Consider the following 19,424-nt stretch of genomic DNA (forward strand, 5'->3'; position numbering starts at 1 on the left):
GATGGCTTAATTGAGCTTTGTTGTACAGTATTGTATAAGTTGTCAAACATCTACAATTAGTATTGTATGAGTTGTCACCTACCCCTCGTTACCATATATAGAATTACCATGTATAGGATTTTCTTGTTCTCCACTCACCAACTTCCGTAACTTCTCTTACATAAACGCCATTGTATTATTGTATTACTTACTCAATAACATATAATTTTTCATATATTCTCTCTCTCTCTCTCTCTCTCTCTCTCTCTCTCTCTCTCATGTGGAAATCGATCCCTCCTTAATTTTTTTTTTTTAGTCTTATTCAGACTCGGATCTACAGATCAACTCGTCTCGCATCTTCGGATCAACTCGTCTCGAATCTTTGCAACTCGTTTCGGACTCTCAACAACTTCGTACTTAGTTTCAAGTTGGACATGTTTTCTCACCATCGGTTGTTACTATAGCGAATGGTGCCATATCACCTGTTCATGGAATTGGTACCTTCCACACTTCTAGTCTCACTTTTTCATCAGTTTTATATATCCCTCAATTTTCATTCTATTTATTGTCAGTTCGCAAAACCATATCAGATTTAAATTGCTCAGTTACTTTTTATCCTTCCCGTTGTGTCTTTCAGGATCTCAAGACAAAGAAGACGATTGGTGGGGGGTTTGAGAAGGATGGTTTTCACTACTTCCAGCCAACTACTGTTCCACCAACTCTACATTCCACCTCTTCTTCAGCTTACCAATGGCATTGCCACCTTGGACATCCCTCTTCAAATAGTCTTCGAGCCTTGGTCCCTTCTTTAGTTGATTTTTTTAAGTTTAATTGTACTACTTGCGAACTTAGTAAACATCGCCGGGCTACTTTTAAGTCTCGTTTTGATAAAAGTTGAAAACCTTTTGAGTTAGTACATTCGGATATTTGGGGACCAGCTCGTACTACTAGTTTATTTGGTGCTCATTATTTTGTGTCATTTATTGATGATTATTTACGTTTAACTTGGGTTTATATTCTTAAAGATAGATCTCAAGTATTCTCTGTTTTTCAATCCTTTTATGCTGAAATTCAAAATCCGTTTGATGCAAAATTACTTGTTCTTAGAATTGATAATGCCCTTGAATATAAACTTAATATTTTTCAAAAGTTTCTTGAGTCAAGGGGCATTATCCATCAAATATCTTATGTTGATACCCCTCAACAAAATGGAGTTGCTGAACGGAAGAATGGCCCACTCCTAGCTGTCACTCGTGCCTTGACAATTCAAATGCATGTTCCAAAACATTTTTGGGCAGATGCAGTTCTGGTTGATGCTTATCTTTTAAACCGCATGCCTTCTAGGGTCCTTCAAGGAAAATCACCCTTCCAAATGATGTTTTCTGACAAAAATCATTTTTCCATTCCTCCAAAGGTGTTTGGGTGTATCTATTTTGTTCATACTCTAAGCCGGGACGAGACAAACTTGATCCTCGTGCTCACAAATGTATTTTCTTAGGTTACTCTCGCACTCAAAAGGGATATAAATGTTACAGTCCAACTCTTCGTAAACATTTTGTGTGTGCAAATGTAACTTTCTTTGAGGATGTTCCTTATTATTCTCAAGAAGGCAGTCGCCTGGAAGACTCTGTTCTTTAAAAGTATGTTCTTCGAACTCCAATTTTTGATTCTGACATCCCACCGGCTCTTCATGTCTATGCTCGTCACCGGAAAAGAGTAGTTAATCATGTTCCAACGACTGAGGTAGTAAACCCAGCCTTGCCATTTCCACCCGTCGCTTCAACGCCTGCAGATTCTTCCATCTCTCAGGACTCTAATCCTTATCAACCTATTGCTGTTTGGAAAGGTAAACGGTATTGTACCAATCACCCTATCTCTAATTTTGTATCGTATAATAACTTGTCTTCCTCCTTTCAAGCTTTTTCTCTGTCATTATCCTCTATTGCTCTTCCTAAGTCCTACAGGGAGGCACTTTCTCATCCAGGGTGGAGGAAAGCTATAGAAGAAGAAATAAACGCTTTAAAATTGAATCATGCTTGGGACCTTGTTCCTAAGCCTGCTGATACTCAAGTTGTTGGTTGTCGTTGGGTTTTTACTGTTAAACAGAAGTTTGATGATACTGTTGACCGTCTCAAAGCTCTACACTCAAACTTATAGCCTTGATTGTACTGAGACATTCTCTCCTGTGGCTAAACTGAATTATGTTCGCGTGATACTCTCTCTTGCAGCTAATCTAGACTGGCCACTTCATCAACTTGATGTTAAAAATGCCTTTCTATACAGTGACCTTAATGAGACAGCCTATATGACTCAACCACCTGGGTTTGAGTATAAGGGGCAGTGTGTGCGTGTCATCTCAAGAAGTCTATCTATGGCCTCAAACAGTCCCCTCGTGCATGGTTTGATAAGTTTAGTAAAGCAGTGGTAGCTCATGGTATGACCAGAAGCCAAGCTAACCACTCTCTCTTTTTTAAGAAAACAAAACGTGGTATTGTGATTCTTGTGGTATATGTAGATGATATTGTTAGAACCGACAGTGACAAAGATGGGATACAAGTTCTAATCCATCACTTGAGTTTTAGCTTCCTTACCAAGGATTTGGGCAAACTTCGGTATTTTCTAGGAATTGAGGTGGCTCGGTCGAAGCAAGGCATTAGTCTTTCTCAACGGAAGTATACTCTTGATCCATTAAAGGATGTTGGATATCTTGGTTCGAAACCTGTAGCTACACCCATGGAGACTAATGTAAAACTTAAGGTGGATGATGGTGACCCACTCGATGATCCAGAGATGTATCGGAGACTTGTAGGTAAACTTATTTACCTCACAATCAATCGTCCAGACATCTCATATGCAGTCAATGTTGTAAGCCAGTTCATGACAAGTCCTCAGGTACCTCACATGGAGGCAGTTGTACGCATCTTGAAGTATCTCAAGGGTGCTCTGGGACGTGGTCTACTTTATCGATCTTCTGGACATCTTCGGATTGAGGGATATACAAATGTAGATTGGGCCGGTTCTCCTTCTGATCGACGATCCACCACAGGTGACTACACCTCCATAGGAGCAAATCTAGTAACTTCGAGGAGTACGAAACAGTCAGTTGTGGCTTGTTCTAATGCTGAAGCAGAGTATCGTGCCATGGCACAAACTGCCTATGAACTTACTTGGTTGAAAACTCTTTTACAGGAACTTGGGATTTCAGTCCAGTACCCAATTCCTCTCCATTGTGACAATCAGGCAGCTATTCATATTGCTAGTAATCCAGTCTACCATGAGAGGACTAAACACATTGAAGTAGATTGCCATTTCATTCGATCTAAAGTTGACTCGAATGAGATTGTTACACTTTTGTTCCTTCTGGTAGATAGCTGGCAAACATCTTCATGAAGGCGCTTTCCAACAACTCTACTGATTCCATATGTAGCAAGCTAGGAGTTATTGACATTTACTCTCCAGCTTGAGGGGGAGTGTCGTACAGTATTGTATGAGTTGTCACACGTGTATAATTAGTATTGTATGAGTTGTCACCTGCCCCTCATTACCATATATAGAATTACCATGTAAAGGGTTTTCTAGTTCTCCACTCACCTACTCCCGTAACTTCTCCCATATAAACACCATTGTATTATTGTATTACTTACTCAATACCATATAATTTTTCATATATTCTCTTTCTCTCTCTCTCTTTCGTCAAGCTTCATTTAAACAAACAGGTTACGTTATAAACGACAAATTTATTAAGACCGTATACCGGTCCACAGATAGCATAACTAAATCTAACTTTTAAACAGAACAAGGAATACAAATGCTTAGATTAATGAATTTTATATACATAATAGATTTGCAAAGTCCGTACATATCTACAGCTCTCACCCAAATGAACCTAAATTATCCCTTGGGCTTCAGCCTATATACCTCCCTACTTGAACTGCCCTAATGATACACTCGTACATTACTAAAAAAATGTATTTATAGAAAAATAAATAAAAACTTGCCACCACTGTGGGGCTGAAAGTCTATATGCTTTTGGATTCTATAAAATTTGTTTGTTTAGATTTCCCAAACTAGTTGCTTTGATCGTTTGATTTTACAGGATGAATTTCTACTGTTCATATCCCCCCTGGGCGCGGGGGCCCCTCCCCAAAAAGAATAAAACTATACTTCGTACTTTTCATGTCATCACATTAACAAGATGACTTCTTTTTCTTTTTTAGTCCAAAGAGAAGGATACACAAAAGAGGCCAGGGACAGCCCCCATTTCAACTAGCTGACACCTTCCATACAACAATTTTCATAAATATTAATTTTAAAAACAAGAAATGGATCAATATTAACCTACCTACAATAAGTGGACAACGACCCAAGTGTTTCATATTGGCTAACATTAGGTTTGGAATCAACTACTTCCCGAAATGTAGAGTACATTTGAGAGAACCTTAGAAAATAGATCACTATATAAAGTAATGCATTTCAATAGATTCCTGAGAATGCACCAATTCCTTTGCACATATATTAAGTAAAATAATGCAGACACATTCAACAAGTGTCCCAATTGGAGCTCTGAATGATAGTAAATTAAAAAAGAGATGATGATGGAAATTTCTCTTAGTACTTTGGCATAGTAAATTACATTTGGAACAATTCTTCCATGCAACATTTTGTAGTGATAGAATTTATGCATTCTTCTCAGACTTGTTACAATTGTTCCAACATATTACATGAAATATACATGCAAGTCAACAGTATCATGAACAATCCTACCAGTTCTTAGAAAAAAAAACCTGAACAGCTTATTATCTATGTCAATTTAATCCAACAGGCATGAAGACGATATGACATGAAACCATGGCAAAACCGAAATATTTACATTATATTAGATCATAAATTATCATATTCACTGATGTTTATGAGATATACCATGAATCCAATATACTGATGGTTTTGCAGCTTGCTCTGCAACTTTTTCATCCTTCTCTCCATCTCTATTTTCACCAATATCCAGAATAACAGCAACTCGGTCCCCATTCAACTCATAAACCTCCCCACGTTGACCACTTGACAAAGACCTGCAAATATGTCAAATTTCTTAAGATCAATGATCTAATATCAAATAACAAGCTTTAAAAAACATAAGGGAAAGTAAAAAATATGGAAATAGAGAAACAACTTAATAATGAAAAAGAAAATGACATGTCAGCTATTAGATTCCACGAAAACCCAAAAAATAAAATTAAAATTAAAAATTAAAAATAAAAAAAAATAAAAAATAATCGATTCACGACATCATAGAGATTAACCAAAAAAGAAAATTATATAAACAAAAGATAATGTACGGTTAGTAACAGAAAAATGAATTCAAATATCAAAGCATATGTTCCGTATAAAAATTTAACAAGCTAGAAAGCATTTCTTCATGTAAAAGTGGATTAGTCAGGATTGATGAGGCAGAAACTAATAATTTGAAGATCAAGAACATTTTAAGTCTTTAAAGGCTGAAAAGGATCTCCAACAATGCTATTAGCTTATATAATTTCCTAGCAAATTATAATATAACACCAACCACATGAAGAAATCGGTTGAGGGATAGTTAATTAGTTTATGTTCCTCGAGAAATGTGCAGATAATTCAAAAAGTTCATCAAAAATATTGACGAATGCCGGAGCATTTTATACATAATGTAGGATGTTAATTAATTTCTCATAACGTAGGGATAAAAAGTACTTCATCACTAACCCCAAGGGGTTGGCCTAGTTGGAAAAGACTTGGGCCATGAAGCATTAGGTCACAAGATCAAATCCTGCTAGGTGCAAACAATTCCTTGGAGGGGGCGTGTGAGTACCAACTAGGAAACAAAAAAAGAACTCCGTCACTCTCTTCCCAATTCTATTAGATTTCCCAATAAACTAAGAAGAATTCTGTGAGCAATGATTCAGTGTCCTTAATAGATGTTGGGACTTGTGTCTCAAATTATAATTTTAATTAGGTTTCTATTTTAGAGTTGTTTTGTTAGGAAATTTCTTGTTAGGCAAGTCTCGTGTTGCAAGGTATTGTAACTCTTGAGTCTTGTCCAACAAGGAATTGGATCTAGCACTCTATAAATATGTACCTAGGTTATAATTGAGACTTATGAGATTGAGAGAGATGTAGTCTCTTGGGGGATTTGATGGGTAGAGGTATTTTATAAGTTGGTAGAGTAGGAAAAACACCGGTAACACTGCTAGCAAGGAGACAAGCTCGGGGACTGGTACATGGTGAAAAGATATGTACAAAGTGTTGGTACTCTGCTGTTGTAATATCTCTATAAATCATAGTTGAATCTCTACTCATTCGTGGATGTAGGCCGGTTTGTGCCGAACCACATAATATCTTGTGTTTGTGTGTGATCACTTTGTTGGTTTTCATTGGATCTCTATGTTCGCGCATTTTTGCTGCCCCCAACAACAGATCATCACAAGAAGCAAGAACTGGAACTAGAACAGACAAAATAACGAAATATATATGTTTTGCATAGTTAAGAAACATGAATCTATAACATTCCCTCACGTCCTCGCCTCACTTTCTCATGGCATAGAACATGGATTTGATATTAAATTTAATATTTATCTTTCACATCAAGAAGCGATGGTCTTTTACAGATCGCCATAAAAAATTGAGAACAAAATGCCAATGAGGACGGGAAACAAAGACACAATGTAAATGGTTTGCTCAATAACTGTTTCAAAGATGATATAAAATTAGATGACGTTGAAATCTCCACGGAATATGAGGAACATGAACAAGAAATGCATTTCCTTGATCCTTGATAATCAACCATTCAGCATTCATTTAAAATCTTAGAAGTTTACCAGTACGAGGTAAAAGCAAGTCACCTTTTTCTAATAAGAAAATATATATCTACTCGAATCAATTAAGAGAATTCCTTCCATGTGCAATTTGAATTACTATATATACATGCACTTTATGTTACTCAATAAATGGTTTGCTCAATAAATGTTTCAACGATAACATAAAATTAGATGATGTTGAAATCTCCACGGAAGATGAGGAACATGAACAAGACATGCATTTCCTTGATCCTTGATGATCAACCATTCAGCATTCATTTACAATCTTAGAAGTTAACCAGTACGAGGTAAAAGCAAGTCACCTTTTTCTAATAAGAAAATATATATCTACTCGAATCAATTAAGAGAATTCCTTTCATGTGCAATTTGAATTACTATATATACATGCACTTTATGTTACTCGATGAGAGAGGAAAAAGAAGTACTAGGTGTTTAACTTATACCAATTCGCCCACCAATCCCACAAAATAACACCCCCCCTACCCTTATGACGGAGATAATGGAAGAGAGGGAGGAAGAGTAATATAAAGTGAAGACCATGCGTACAATGCATGACAACTCCAAGGAGAAATGGGCACAATGCAGCAGAAAATATACAACATACAACTAGCCCGTGATCTCCCAAGACAAAATGAGCACAATGCCAAGGACCAAGCTATTGGCTCAAAACAAAACTGCTACTTTCTTATTAAAATAACAAGATATAAATCAAAAAATAAAGTTATATTTGGATCACTACCCAAGACTCTCATGGCTCAATTAGAATCAAAGGGAGATGAATAGGTCATATGGATACTTAATTACAAATAACTAACTTTTCAAATTTATGTCAATCTTTGTTCAATATACAGTTAATTAGTTAATCGTGTGTCTCAATTGCAATCACCCAAACACATAAAGCAGTATTTAAATTAAAGTAGAAGCACAAAACTTTTACGTGAAATACCATAGAGAAAGGCTTACAACTAGGTTAAACATGTTCTACCCCAAGAATCCCCTAGTTACACTTGACCCAGACTCATGCAAGAAGATCCAACTCAAGCTCTGTTGCAGCCAATCAACAAGCTTGTTTCCATGGTTGTCTGATTCCTCGATTTTCACAATATTGCCCAGTTGATGCTTTCTTTGATTGTCTTTGACGTTCTCCTTGCTTTGAATATCTCAATCACATATACTATGGTCCGGTAAACCGTGGATCGAATCCCGAAGCTTCTCTTGTTAATAATATAAATTCTCTCACTAGATTGTAAAGAGGTCCAAGAGACGTAAAACATGTCCTAGATTAGCCCCAAATTTATAGGCAATATAGGAATTATAATTCCTTTTAAAATTTTGTTTCTAGAGACGTTCTAAAACTATCCTATGCTGATCGATTGATTGAACCCTCAACTGATGTTCAACGAACCATTCTGGATGTCTAGACCGATCTCATTGTTTTTACAAAAAACACTGTTTGAAATTTTGTCTAATCCATCAATACTTCAACAGATGGAAAACCCTATTTCTAAATAAAAAAAACACTATTTTGAGCCTTCAAAGATGAAACCTAGATCATGAATTGTCATTAAGGTCTCATCTTACAAGACCTAGATATGTGACTGATCTTGAGAGATTGTTGGCACGTTCTTTGTTAATCTTCATCACCATCGTCTAGTTTCAGTTTTAAACAAATGACTCGGGGCAATAAAATAATTACATCCCTAGTTTTGCTAACACATGGCTCAATAACCTTACAAAAAAATACTAATTTTTTTCTTAGTTGGTACTCACACACCCAGTGACACCCATGCCTACACTGAGGCTTGAACCCCTGACCTCCCTTTGAGAAATAAGGGCTTGGTACCGCTAGGCCACTGACCCGTTGGTAACAAAAACAAAAAATTAAACCCATACTAATAACACTCTATACCATCCAAAAGAACCAAAATATCGGGGTTTTTTTTATTTATAAGTAAATATGTATTAGAACGCGTTCAAAAAGGGGGACGCATCTTAAAAGACTACACAAGGGCCAAAGCCAAGAGGGGTAGGGCCCAAGGAACCCAAAAAAATCAACTATCTGCTCTACAGATTTACAATTTCTCCCCCTAACCCAACAAAAAAGAGAGCCAATAGAATATTCCTCTCCATCAAAGGATCGTGTATTCCGCTCCATCCGTAAGTACCACCAAACGCATAAGGGCACCACCCACCAAACTCCGAAAATCACGGACTTGGGATCCCACATAGCACCCTCTCCAAGCATCAATCAAGCCTCTCAAAGACCAAGGCATGACCCATTGAATTCCAAACCAACCAAAGAGAAGGCACCAAGAGTCATGAGCCACTGGACAATGCACAAGGAGGTGATCAACTGACTCTCCATCGCTTTTGCACATGCACACCAATTAACAGTTACCTACCTTCTACTTCTCAGGTTATCGAGTGCCAAAATCTTGCCCCAAACCATTGTCCAAGCAAAGAAGGCCACCCTGAGCAGAGCCTTAGAACGCCAAACCACCTTCCACGGGAAATCAGGTCCTGAAGTCCGAGACGCATCTAAACAAGGAACGCACATCAAATCTCCCTTGAGAAGAAGGCACCCAAACGAAGATTCCAGACCTCCACCATCAATCTCCTGTTCATACAAGAGCTCGAAAAAGCTAAAAACGTCATCCAGTTCCCAGTCCTGTAGCCAAAATTTCAGTTTTGATGGAACACCTTTTTCTATTACTTTGGAAAAAGCTAGGCCACATAATCTGCAAGGACATGAAAGTGGAACCGGGGGCTAAGGCCGCTACTACTTTTATAAATATAACAGCATCTCTGAACTAAGGGCTCAATCAAGCATTTTAGAATGGAGAACCTCACTAATACTTAGCTCCTCAAAGCCAACTACATGGTTGGAGTGTCCCATTTACCCTTAAGATGGTTTGGACACTTACATCAGAGACCTAGTAACACGCCGGTCAAAGGAAGAAGACTACTAGGAGGTAAGAGATGGAGAGGGCGACCAAAAATAATATGAAATGAGGTTATTAAAAATGACTTTAAAAAGTTAAATATAGCAGGTGAAATGGCATGTAATAGAAAAGATTAGAGATAGAGAATTTATGTGGCCAACTCCATTCATATGGGATTAAGGCGATGACGATGACGATGATGATGATGATGATGATACTTGTCAACATGACAGGATACTGACACAACTACAAAATGTGTGTCGGACACAAGTATCGGTGTATCATGTGAGGATGAAAGAAGTGTTAGGGTTTCACACACATAATTAGCAAATATAACAGATAAAAGCACACACACAAGCAAAATGAGATTTACGTGGTTCGACAAATTGCCTAGTCCACGGGCAAAGAACGACTTTTACTTCAAAACTTGATTACACACTCTCTCTTCTCACAAACTCAACTCACTTTTTCTCTTTACAATTATTTCTCTCTTTCTCTCTCTATTCTAATCTCTCACACCCATCTATATTTATAGAGTCTTCACACCAATTCCTTGTTAAACAAGAGTTCACAATTTGCCTACCAATGAATTTCCATATCAATTCTACTCTAACAACTTCCCAAATTGGAATAGGAAACCAATTCACGCACAAACGCATTCCGCATCTTTAGGTCACATACCGTTTCAACTATTTTGCCCAAGCGCAACCGGTTTCGCTTGTCCATAATAGAATTCTCACCAGAATTTTAAGCCACAACTCTAACAATCTCCACCTTAGCTCAAAATTATATCTTCACGTGCTCCTCCATAGCTCCACCTCGATTGAAAAAAACCCTCCACTTTGAACCTATCATCTTCTGCCTTTTTATCGTTCTTCGCCGTCCACCACACTCATCTTTACCTATCAAATTCCAAGTTCAAATAATTAAACTTGGAATCTATCTTCGCATCACCAAATCGAACTCTTCTTGCTTCTGGGATAAAGACTAGTGCTCTTGCAATTGTAAAGACTTCTTCCTTCTCTTGCTACTCTTGATTCTCCATTCTAGTAGATCTTGAAACAGGCTTCCATTATGTATTCGCAATTGCACCAACTAGCATGGTATTTCCCAACAAAATATAGAGAATGTTGACCTTCCTTCCCAAAAGTATAATACGTGGCCCCCTTCTAATCTTTATTAATCCATTCATCACTTCACACCAACAACCCTTATCATTATCACTCTCTTCTTTCGGATCCTCAGACACAACAACAGCAGCGAATGCACTCTCCTTTCCTTCTGGACAACACCACTGAATATGCTCCTTTCTTCCACACTTGTAGGCATCTTTTCTCTGACAATGTCACAAGATTTCTTAAAGCTCCAAATCTCTACTTCTCTTGAGCAATAAGAACTTGAGTCTCAGCATCACGACTCTCTTCATCATTCAACTTCTCATTAGAGAACAAAGCACTCTTAACTTGTTCCACCAAGATGGTATCTCTCCCATAAAGCAAAGTATTGAATAAATGCTCGTAGGTAGAGTATACCGATGTTAACAAAATAATTGTTTTATCCTCATCACATAACTTGACATCAATATTAGATAAATCATAAATAATTTTGTTTAGCTCACCAAGATGTTCTTGTAGGCTTACCCTTTCTTTTCTCATGAAGGAATTTAATTCTTGCTTTAAAACTAACCGGTTGGTGAGATTCTTTCCCATATACAGATTCTCCAACTTCTTCCACGTGTTTGTTGCTAAATCTTCTATTATCACATCATACGCAATATCATCAACCTAAGTCAATTGAATCGCACTCATTGCCTTCAAGTTGATCTTCCCCCATTGTGCATCTTCCATCTTTTTCGGTTTCTTACCCAAAGCCTCTCCTAGACCATGCTAAATCAGTAAATCTTGCATCCAAACTTGCCAACGACTAAAGTTCCTTCTTCCATCAAACTTCTAAACCACATAATTTCCATCTGTAATAGTTGCCGCCATAGCTCAATTGTTAGGGTTTCACACACACAATTGGCAAATATAACAGATAAAAGCGCACACACAAGTAAAACGAGATTTACATGTTTCGGCAAATAACCTAGTCCACAGGCAATGAACAACTAACTTTACTTCAAAACTCGATTACACACTCTTTCTCTTCTCACAAACCCAACTCACCTTTCTCTCTAAAATTACTTCTCATTCTCTCTCTACACTAATCTCTCACTCCCATCTCTATTTATAGAGTCTTCACACCAATTCCTCATTGGACAAGAGCACACAATTTTCCTATCATGGAATTTTCATATCAATTTTGCTCAACAACTTCCCAAATTGGAATAGGAAACTAATTTATGCACAAACGCAACTGGTTCCCATCTCTGGGTCACGGTCACGCACCGTTTCAACTATTCTGCCCAAGCACAACCAGTTCCGTTTGTCCAAAATAGAATTCTCACCAGAATTTTAAGCCGCAACTCTAACAAGAAGGGGAATTGCTTTCTGGAGCTCTTTAAAATCAGGGCCTTCAGTGACCCAAGTATACCATGCGGCTGAAGGTCAACAATCACCAAAATCATAGCAAAAGAATTTAATAGAAGTAATATTAGATAAGAGCAAGAAGGAGATGAAGATCGCACTGCTAGAGCTCTTCAGGGGATTTCAGTATTGAACACTTCCACTTCGATAACGAATGCTCCCCCAACCACAAATACTCCAATAACCTAACCATGTGCCATCTTCACTAACATATTAAGTATGAAAAGGAATCAAAGTATGCCTAGAAAATGGATATTCGAGTACAATGGTCAGTATCCCAAGATTCGACATTGGCATCCCAATCATATTCCTCAAAACATTAGTTTATGATCAACTAATGCCATATGGAGATTGGATCTTTAAGAAATACCAACAATCCTTTCCTTCCAAGGTTCTATAATAAGGACCACATTGCCTACTTCTAGCACACCTTCCTTCTTGAGGCAGCAATAACTCCTCTGACCCCAATTGAGGATAATGAATATCAAATATATATTAACAAAATTCTACACAGGCATATGTATATTAGCAGGTATGTACATACAAACGGCTAGATGCACATGCACATAAACACGTTTTTAACTTATTCTTGAGTAATTTAGTTTATCACTGCCTCCACCTCTGACATAAAAAAATTATTTGCCATGTACCCGCTGCACAAACGGGAAATCTTTCACTGTCTTCTGCATTTCGTCCAACTTTGTATTGTTGCCTTGGTAACCAGTCAGCAAAACTAAAATACCCAAGATACTTCAATACAACTATACATGTTGAGATACGATGTAGAAACCCAAAAATAAATTAAAAAAAAAGTTACAAAACCAAAAAATAAATAATAGAGGAAAAAAAAAAAAAAAAAAAGGCTTTTCCATGACAAGAAGGAAAATAGGAGCCTGTTTGGGAGGGCTTACTGTAGCCTCAAAACAGGCTTCTAAGTCAAGGAAGTCATTCCCCCAATAAAAACAAGTGTTTGGTAAAATTCTTCAAATGGGCTTCTAGAAAAATTCATCCCGATGAAAGCCCGTTCAGCCAAAGCCACAGAGAGTTGCTTTCTGAAACTCATTCCCGCAAATCCAGCAACTACCATTAATGTTGAACATAGAAATACCATTTTGTCCCTATTTATAACTGAATGTTACCCATTTTAACCCTAAATCTTTATGTAATTACAAGTCATGCTTCTCTCTACTCTATCCCTACATTCTCTCTAAACTAACAAACTTGTATATACACAACTCTCAAAATTCAAACCCGGCGACCAGAGCAACATCACCACCGACCAGTTCAATCTACTAACAGTAAGAACATGAATGCAATTGGCATCGCCATTTGCATAGATGGATCAATCTACTTCATTTATCCTTTACCATAGCCAATGAAAGTTATTAGATTTGGAATCTAAGTGGGTGTTCAGCCATGAACACCCATGACTGCTACAATGTGAAACTTTGACCAAATAAAAAAGGAAGCTTTCTTTTATGAAGATGGGTGGCTGGGTGTGACTGAAGAAATACCTAAAGCACAATATGTAGTTTGTTTCTTTCTTTTTATTTTGAGATGGTCTTATTTAGAGATAGGTGATTGAGTCATGGGTTTAGGGTAATATTGTAAATCAAAAATCATCTTTATTGTCAAAGGACTTTTCCTTCTAATAATCCCTTCTACAAGGTCCTCATAATAAAGGACTTCTAATGACAGGAAGCTCCCCCAAACACTACCTAGGTAACTTGGGAGCACCATGGAGCAGAATGTGCTATAACTGGCGGTAACTTTTGTATATTATTTTTTCACATTTGAAAAGATGAATGCACCCACTCCAAAAGAAGATAGCTTAGATGTTCAAAATCAAGATGCTTCAGCAAATTTATGCTGACAATGAGGTCACTACGCTACCGTTATCTTTGATTTCAGAACGGAGTTAACCTACTCACACAAGGAAATTAATCCACATCTTGGAGCACTATTTGACTGAAAAACAAGGAATTGTCTTAGATGCTCCCAAAGAAATCGAAAGATAAAGAATAAATGCAGTTCCAATTATGTGCCAAGAGTAAAAGGGCAACAGCAGTTTTTCGTCCATATGTGATATGTCATGTCTACTTACCAACCCACCTGCTACGTATAATGGTATAAGCATTTGTTGGGCCATCAGAAGTTGGTATCTTCCCCAGTCCAACCCTGTGATTCATTATATATGTCAACAATCAGGCGAGTCTAAAAGTGATAGTTGATGGGCGAAGGTTCAAGTTGAAGGACCTTCAGAAGATACACTAGAAATATGAAATGCCCTACCCCGCATATGTTTGTCAGTCATCACAGTTTCAAAATCAAACAGTTAGCTTGACAGATATCATTTCAGAAGTAAGCTACAATGCTAGGACATCGCCTGCAACCAATAAAATACTCTCGCAGTTCCACATCCTGACATTTATCCGTAATTTAGGGCGGACAACGCAAAACGTATACGAGAATCTTGATTAAAAAAAAATCAGTATTCTATATAGCAGAAACTTGGTCTTAGAAAAGTTCATATAAAAGGGGAAAAGTTCATAATCAATAAAAAAAAATCAAATTACATCAAGATATAATTTAAAACAAAATAGATTTACCACCAAAGGTTGTAGCCTAGTGATACTTCCTTCCTTCCAAACTAGAAGGTCGAGGGTTAAATTCCCCATATGGGCAAGTGTATGTGTGTGTGTGTGTGTGTGTGTGTGTGTTTCTTGCCAAGGTAAAACAAATAAATAAAAATAAAAACAAAAATAAAATGGAGTAGATTTGCTTACCCTCTTCGTATGCGGTGATAGTAATAAGATGCTAAATATTTTTTATTTTGATAATAAGCCTAATTTATGACAAAACATCTAATATGCAAACAAGAACCAAAATTTCTCTAACAAAATGCCCCATAATTCAAAAACAAGAATTTTCGACATGAAAAAGAAGAATCGAATAAAAAATCCATCCAATAGAATAGTTAACAAATCCCATCTTTAATGGTAAGTTGTTCACTAGAGATTCAGATTGAAATACGAAGAAAGACAAAATCACAAAAGCCATAGCCAGGCATTCACATTAGGCTTCATTTTTGCTAAACAACCTGGATGGTGAAGCGGAAAAATATTCCAAGAGAATATCTTTGAGGTAAAATTCTAATATCCAGCATGTCATTTTGGCATGTTCTTCTTTTCTGACTATAAGGTGCAACGGCTGTAACTTTGTAAAATTTTTCAGCATCTACATAAGGATGTTCAAAGATAACCGGATTTCTACGGCTCCCAACAGGTAAAGGATTTAAGGTTGAAGCTTCATTAAGTTTTTTGTTCCTCTCATACAGTGGCATCACTCTTGATACAATCCTTGCGATAATCCTTCTTTTGCTTTAGACAAATCTATAACCATCATTTGGTCCCTTGTCATTCTTATCATTATTGATGGTAGTAACTCCGGAATCAGAGTCAGATGGAGAAACATACAAAGATCCTGATGGAATTCAATATCATCTCTGCCTTCCCTAACTGGCTACAGTGGGAAAATTCCCAGCATCCCATCCTTCTCTGGTTGTAGGAGCATGAATTGGTATCAATGTCAGTTTTTGGACATCAAATCAGTCCCCAGGATTTATACACTATCGCAACATATGTTTTAAAGTAATGTTCTATTCTCCCAAAAACAGTCACTATTTTCAAGTGCATTCATCTGTTATCCAATGCACAGGTATTTTCTTGGGCTAGGAAATTTTTTTCCATTAGGCTACTTTTGGTTATTCCTGTTATTTTCTAAGGTATGCTTATATCCTTTTATGCGTAAAGTGAGTATGTGATGCAAATAATATATATATATATATATATATATATATTTTGATAAGTAAAAATAAATCAATTAATACTGCACCCATGACTTGAACCTGAAACCTTAAGCACAAATCCCAAGCACACTACGAACTTGGCTACCACACTCTTGTCGTGATGCAAATAATAATTAATAGTCTTGGAAAGTGTCTAGTCAAAGTTTTAAGTAGTAATTTTTTTATTGTTTTTATAAATAAAAGGGTATTAGAAAGTGTTCAAAAGGGGAACGCATCCCAAGAGCTATACAAGGGCCAAAGCCAAAGAGGTAGTTCTATAGACCCAAAAAATCCGCAATTTCATCTAAAGATACACAATTTCTCCCCATCACCCAACTAAAAAATTTCAGTGCCCCAATGGAGGATTCCTCCCCATCAAAAGATCTTCTATTCCTCTCATTCCAAATACACCACCAAACACAAAGGGGGGTCGCCCTCCAAAAATCACATGCATGGCTGCGTGGGCCCCTGCACTGTAGCCCCTCCAAAAGTCAATCAAATCTCTTGGGGACCGAGGCATAACCCAATGAACGCCAAACAGACCAAAGATAAAACTCTAGCAGTCGTGAGCCACGGGGCAATGCAAAAGAAGGTGATCCACGGACTCTCCATCATTTTTGTGAGAAGTTTGAAAGTGAGTCTATAGTAAGCGTCATTAATACTTGTCTTATAAAAGTGATAGCCCTATGTATCTGCTGAACCAAGTCTTATTCAATATAAGTTTGATATATTATCAGATTTTAAACTTCTCTTCAGGCTTTCCCAGATTTCCCTTTAGAAATCTTATAGGGTATGATCGGACAGAAAGTTGGCTAAGTCCATTCCCTTTGTCTGCCTTACTCTGAAGTACCGGGAAAGAGGACTTCCCTCTGGTCTTCTTCTTGGTAAGCCCTATCAACTGGAACTAGTAATGCTTCAATGAATCATCTACAAAAACGAATGGTATTGCTGTTTTAATGCTTTAAAACAAACGATGGAAGCCTAGATACCCCCATCTCCACAAGAGGGTACGTCGTTCCTTAAAAGTAAGGGAAATTGTCATGGAATTGGTTTTGATTGTAGTGTTCTAGTAGCCAGTTTTGTTCTCTAATCCGACGAGGTTGAAACCGCAGTTGCACCGATCACTTGACCTTATTTCAAATTGGTATCCGGAGGCGAAACATCTCAATAATGCCACCCAAAGGATTGATGGCCGACATCACGGTTGGAGCGTCCAAAGAGTCTGGATGCGATTAAACTATCTGGCAGAGATACATGGTTGGTAACTCTGAGTGGTCTGTTAACCACAACCCAGCATCATCAACTGGGAACAGTGATCCAACACAGTCATCTAAAATAAAGATCGAAACCAACTAGGCTATCCTGAAGAACGCTAATCAGATATTTGATTCTACGCTTCCAAGGAATGAGAAAGTCATAGACTCGATCCCTCGCGACAGCGTGAAGGCTCCAACGGTGGTTGGAGTATTTCTAGTCTTCCTTACTTCTGTAAGGAGACTTCTGTTTTTATCAAGGATTTGAGAGTAAAAATCATGAATATAAATCAGACTTTGCTTCTTAAGGCAGGCAATAAAAAGATAAAGACACTGATCTTCCAATGGAACGTTGTTCAGTAAGCACTACAGCAGATTTAGGTGGCTTGAATAACTTGGGAAATGAAGCGTCGTTCATGAAGTTGGAAAATCCATATAACTTGGAGTTGTTCTCATTCAAAAATCAGATTAATTCAGGTTTTGTTTCATGATATGTGTTCAAGCAAGCTTCAGAAATCTTCTAAATTTAAAGAAAGAGCTCGGGAAGTTCATGAAAAGATGTTCTCTGATTGTGAAAGAAGATTATTGTGATTTGTTCAAGTAAGGAAAAGAAGAAAGAAAGGATGGAAGGCTTTATTCGGGTTTTTAATAGATCGTGGTAAATTGCTTCAAACTCGAGGGCGAGTTTTCTTCAAGGAGGAGGGTCTGATGCAAATAATAATCAATAGTCTTGGAAAGTGTCTACTCAAAGTTTTAATTATGGTATGGGAAATCTGAAAATGTCATGGGAATGGTAAAAGCAGTCATTAATTCTCTGTGGGTAATCTAAAAGTCAGTCTAGAGAACTGAAGGATCATTAATAGTCTTATTATAAAAGGGACAGACCTCTATATCTGCTGCAACCAAGTCTTTATCAATATAATTTTGACATATTATCAGATTTTATATTTATCAAAAAAAAAAAGAAGATATTATCAGATTTTATGCTTTTTCCCGGTGACTCATTCGTTTTTTGTAGGGCTAATGATACGGAACTCTCTAAACTTAGGAGGAGTTTAACAGTGTATGAAAGATTATCTGGGCAGAGGGTAAATTATGAGAAATCTTAAAGGATTTTCAGTGGAAATGTCCCTAGAGAGGAGAGGGAAGAATTAAGCAGGAGTTTTGGGATCCCTATTGGTGGGAATTTTTATAAGTATTTAGGCTTACCTCCTGAGATAGGAAGAACAAAGAAGCAAATATTTTCTAAGGCTTTTCCCAGATTTCCCTTTAGAAATCTAGGCCACAACAGTGATTGGAGTATTTCAAGTCTTCCTTACTACTATAAGGAGACTTCTGTTTTTTTTTTCTGTTTGCTACAGGATGGAGGAAATGCGAATGTTGAGATGGATGTGCGGTAAGACGAGAAATGATAGAATTAGAAATGACCACATTTATGAGATGAGATGATTGAAGTACAAGATGATCTTGACATGTGCAAAGAAAACCACTTAAGTGCGCCGGTTAGAAAAAGTGGCATGGTCCACATTGAAGGTAAGCCTAGGGGAAGACAAAAGTTAACGTCGGTGGAGTGAGTAAGGAAGGATATGATAGCATGGGGTTTGATTGAGGTTGTAGCCTCATATAGAGTGTAATGGAAAAATAGGAGTCGTGCAGCAACACCAAGTAGTTGGGAAAAAGGCTTTGTTGAGTTGAGAATGATTTGATCCTTCACTTTCGTTTATTGCAAAGCTATAAAAGAATTCCCAAAAGCATTTTCTTACTATAAGACCCGTCAAAAATTTCCTCCTCGTCAACAATAAGATTTTATGCACGACCTGTCCAGAACCACAAATGCTTGTTGATAGATAACTTATTAAATCTCTCCACCCTTCAATTTTCTTCTTTTGATAGGTAAGACACATTCATGGACCCACTTTATCAACCCTCAACCACTTCTTTGGAAGGTGTAGAAGATACCGCTCAAGCTAATGGTTGGTGGACTCTCTCCTTTATCTCACTAATATACATTTCCTTTTTCCATTTCATTT

The 19,424-nt window shown here is 37.3% G+C and overlaps 1 protein-coding gene across 2 annotated transcripts in view; it reads right to left on the minus strand.

Moving 5' to 3' along the window:
- The window catches only part of LOC132303264 (uncharacterized), a 65,978-nt gene that overhangs the window by 25,204 nt on the left and 21,350 nt on the right, over positions 1–19,424 (minus strand). The window contains exons 8-9 of one of the 2 annotated variants that reach the window (XM_059800451.1): positions 14,407–14,472; positions 4,900–5,048 (exon numbers count right to left, since the gene is read on the minus strand). In XM_059800451.1, the coding sequence (XP_059656434.1) occupies positions 4,900–5,048; positions 14,407–14,472 (215 nt within the window). The remainder of the gene's footprint in view (positions 1–4,899; positions 5,049–14,406; positions 14,473–19,424) is intronic. The other variant, XM_059800452.1, reaches the window with a different exon arrangement.

This window comes from Cornus florida, unplaced genomic scaffold (genome assembly GCF_030987335.1).
Source record: "Cornus florida cultivar Cherokee Brave unplaced genomic scaffold, ASM3098733v1 CherokeeBrave_3.0.0_Hap2_Chr04, whole genome shotgun sequence".
In the NCBI taxonomy this organism is placed as follows: Eukaryota; Viridiplantae; Streptophyta; class Magnoliopsida; order Cornales; family Cornaceae; genus Cornus; species Cornus florida.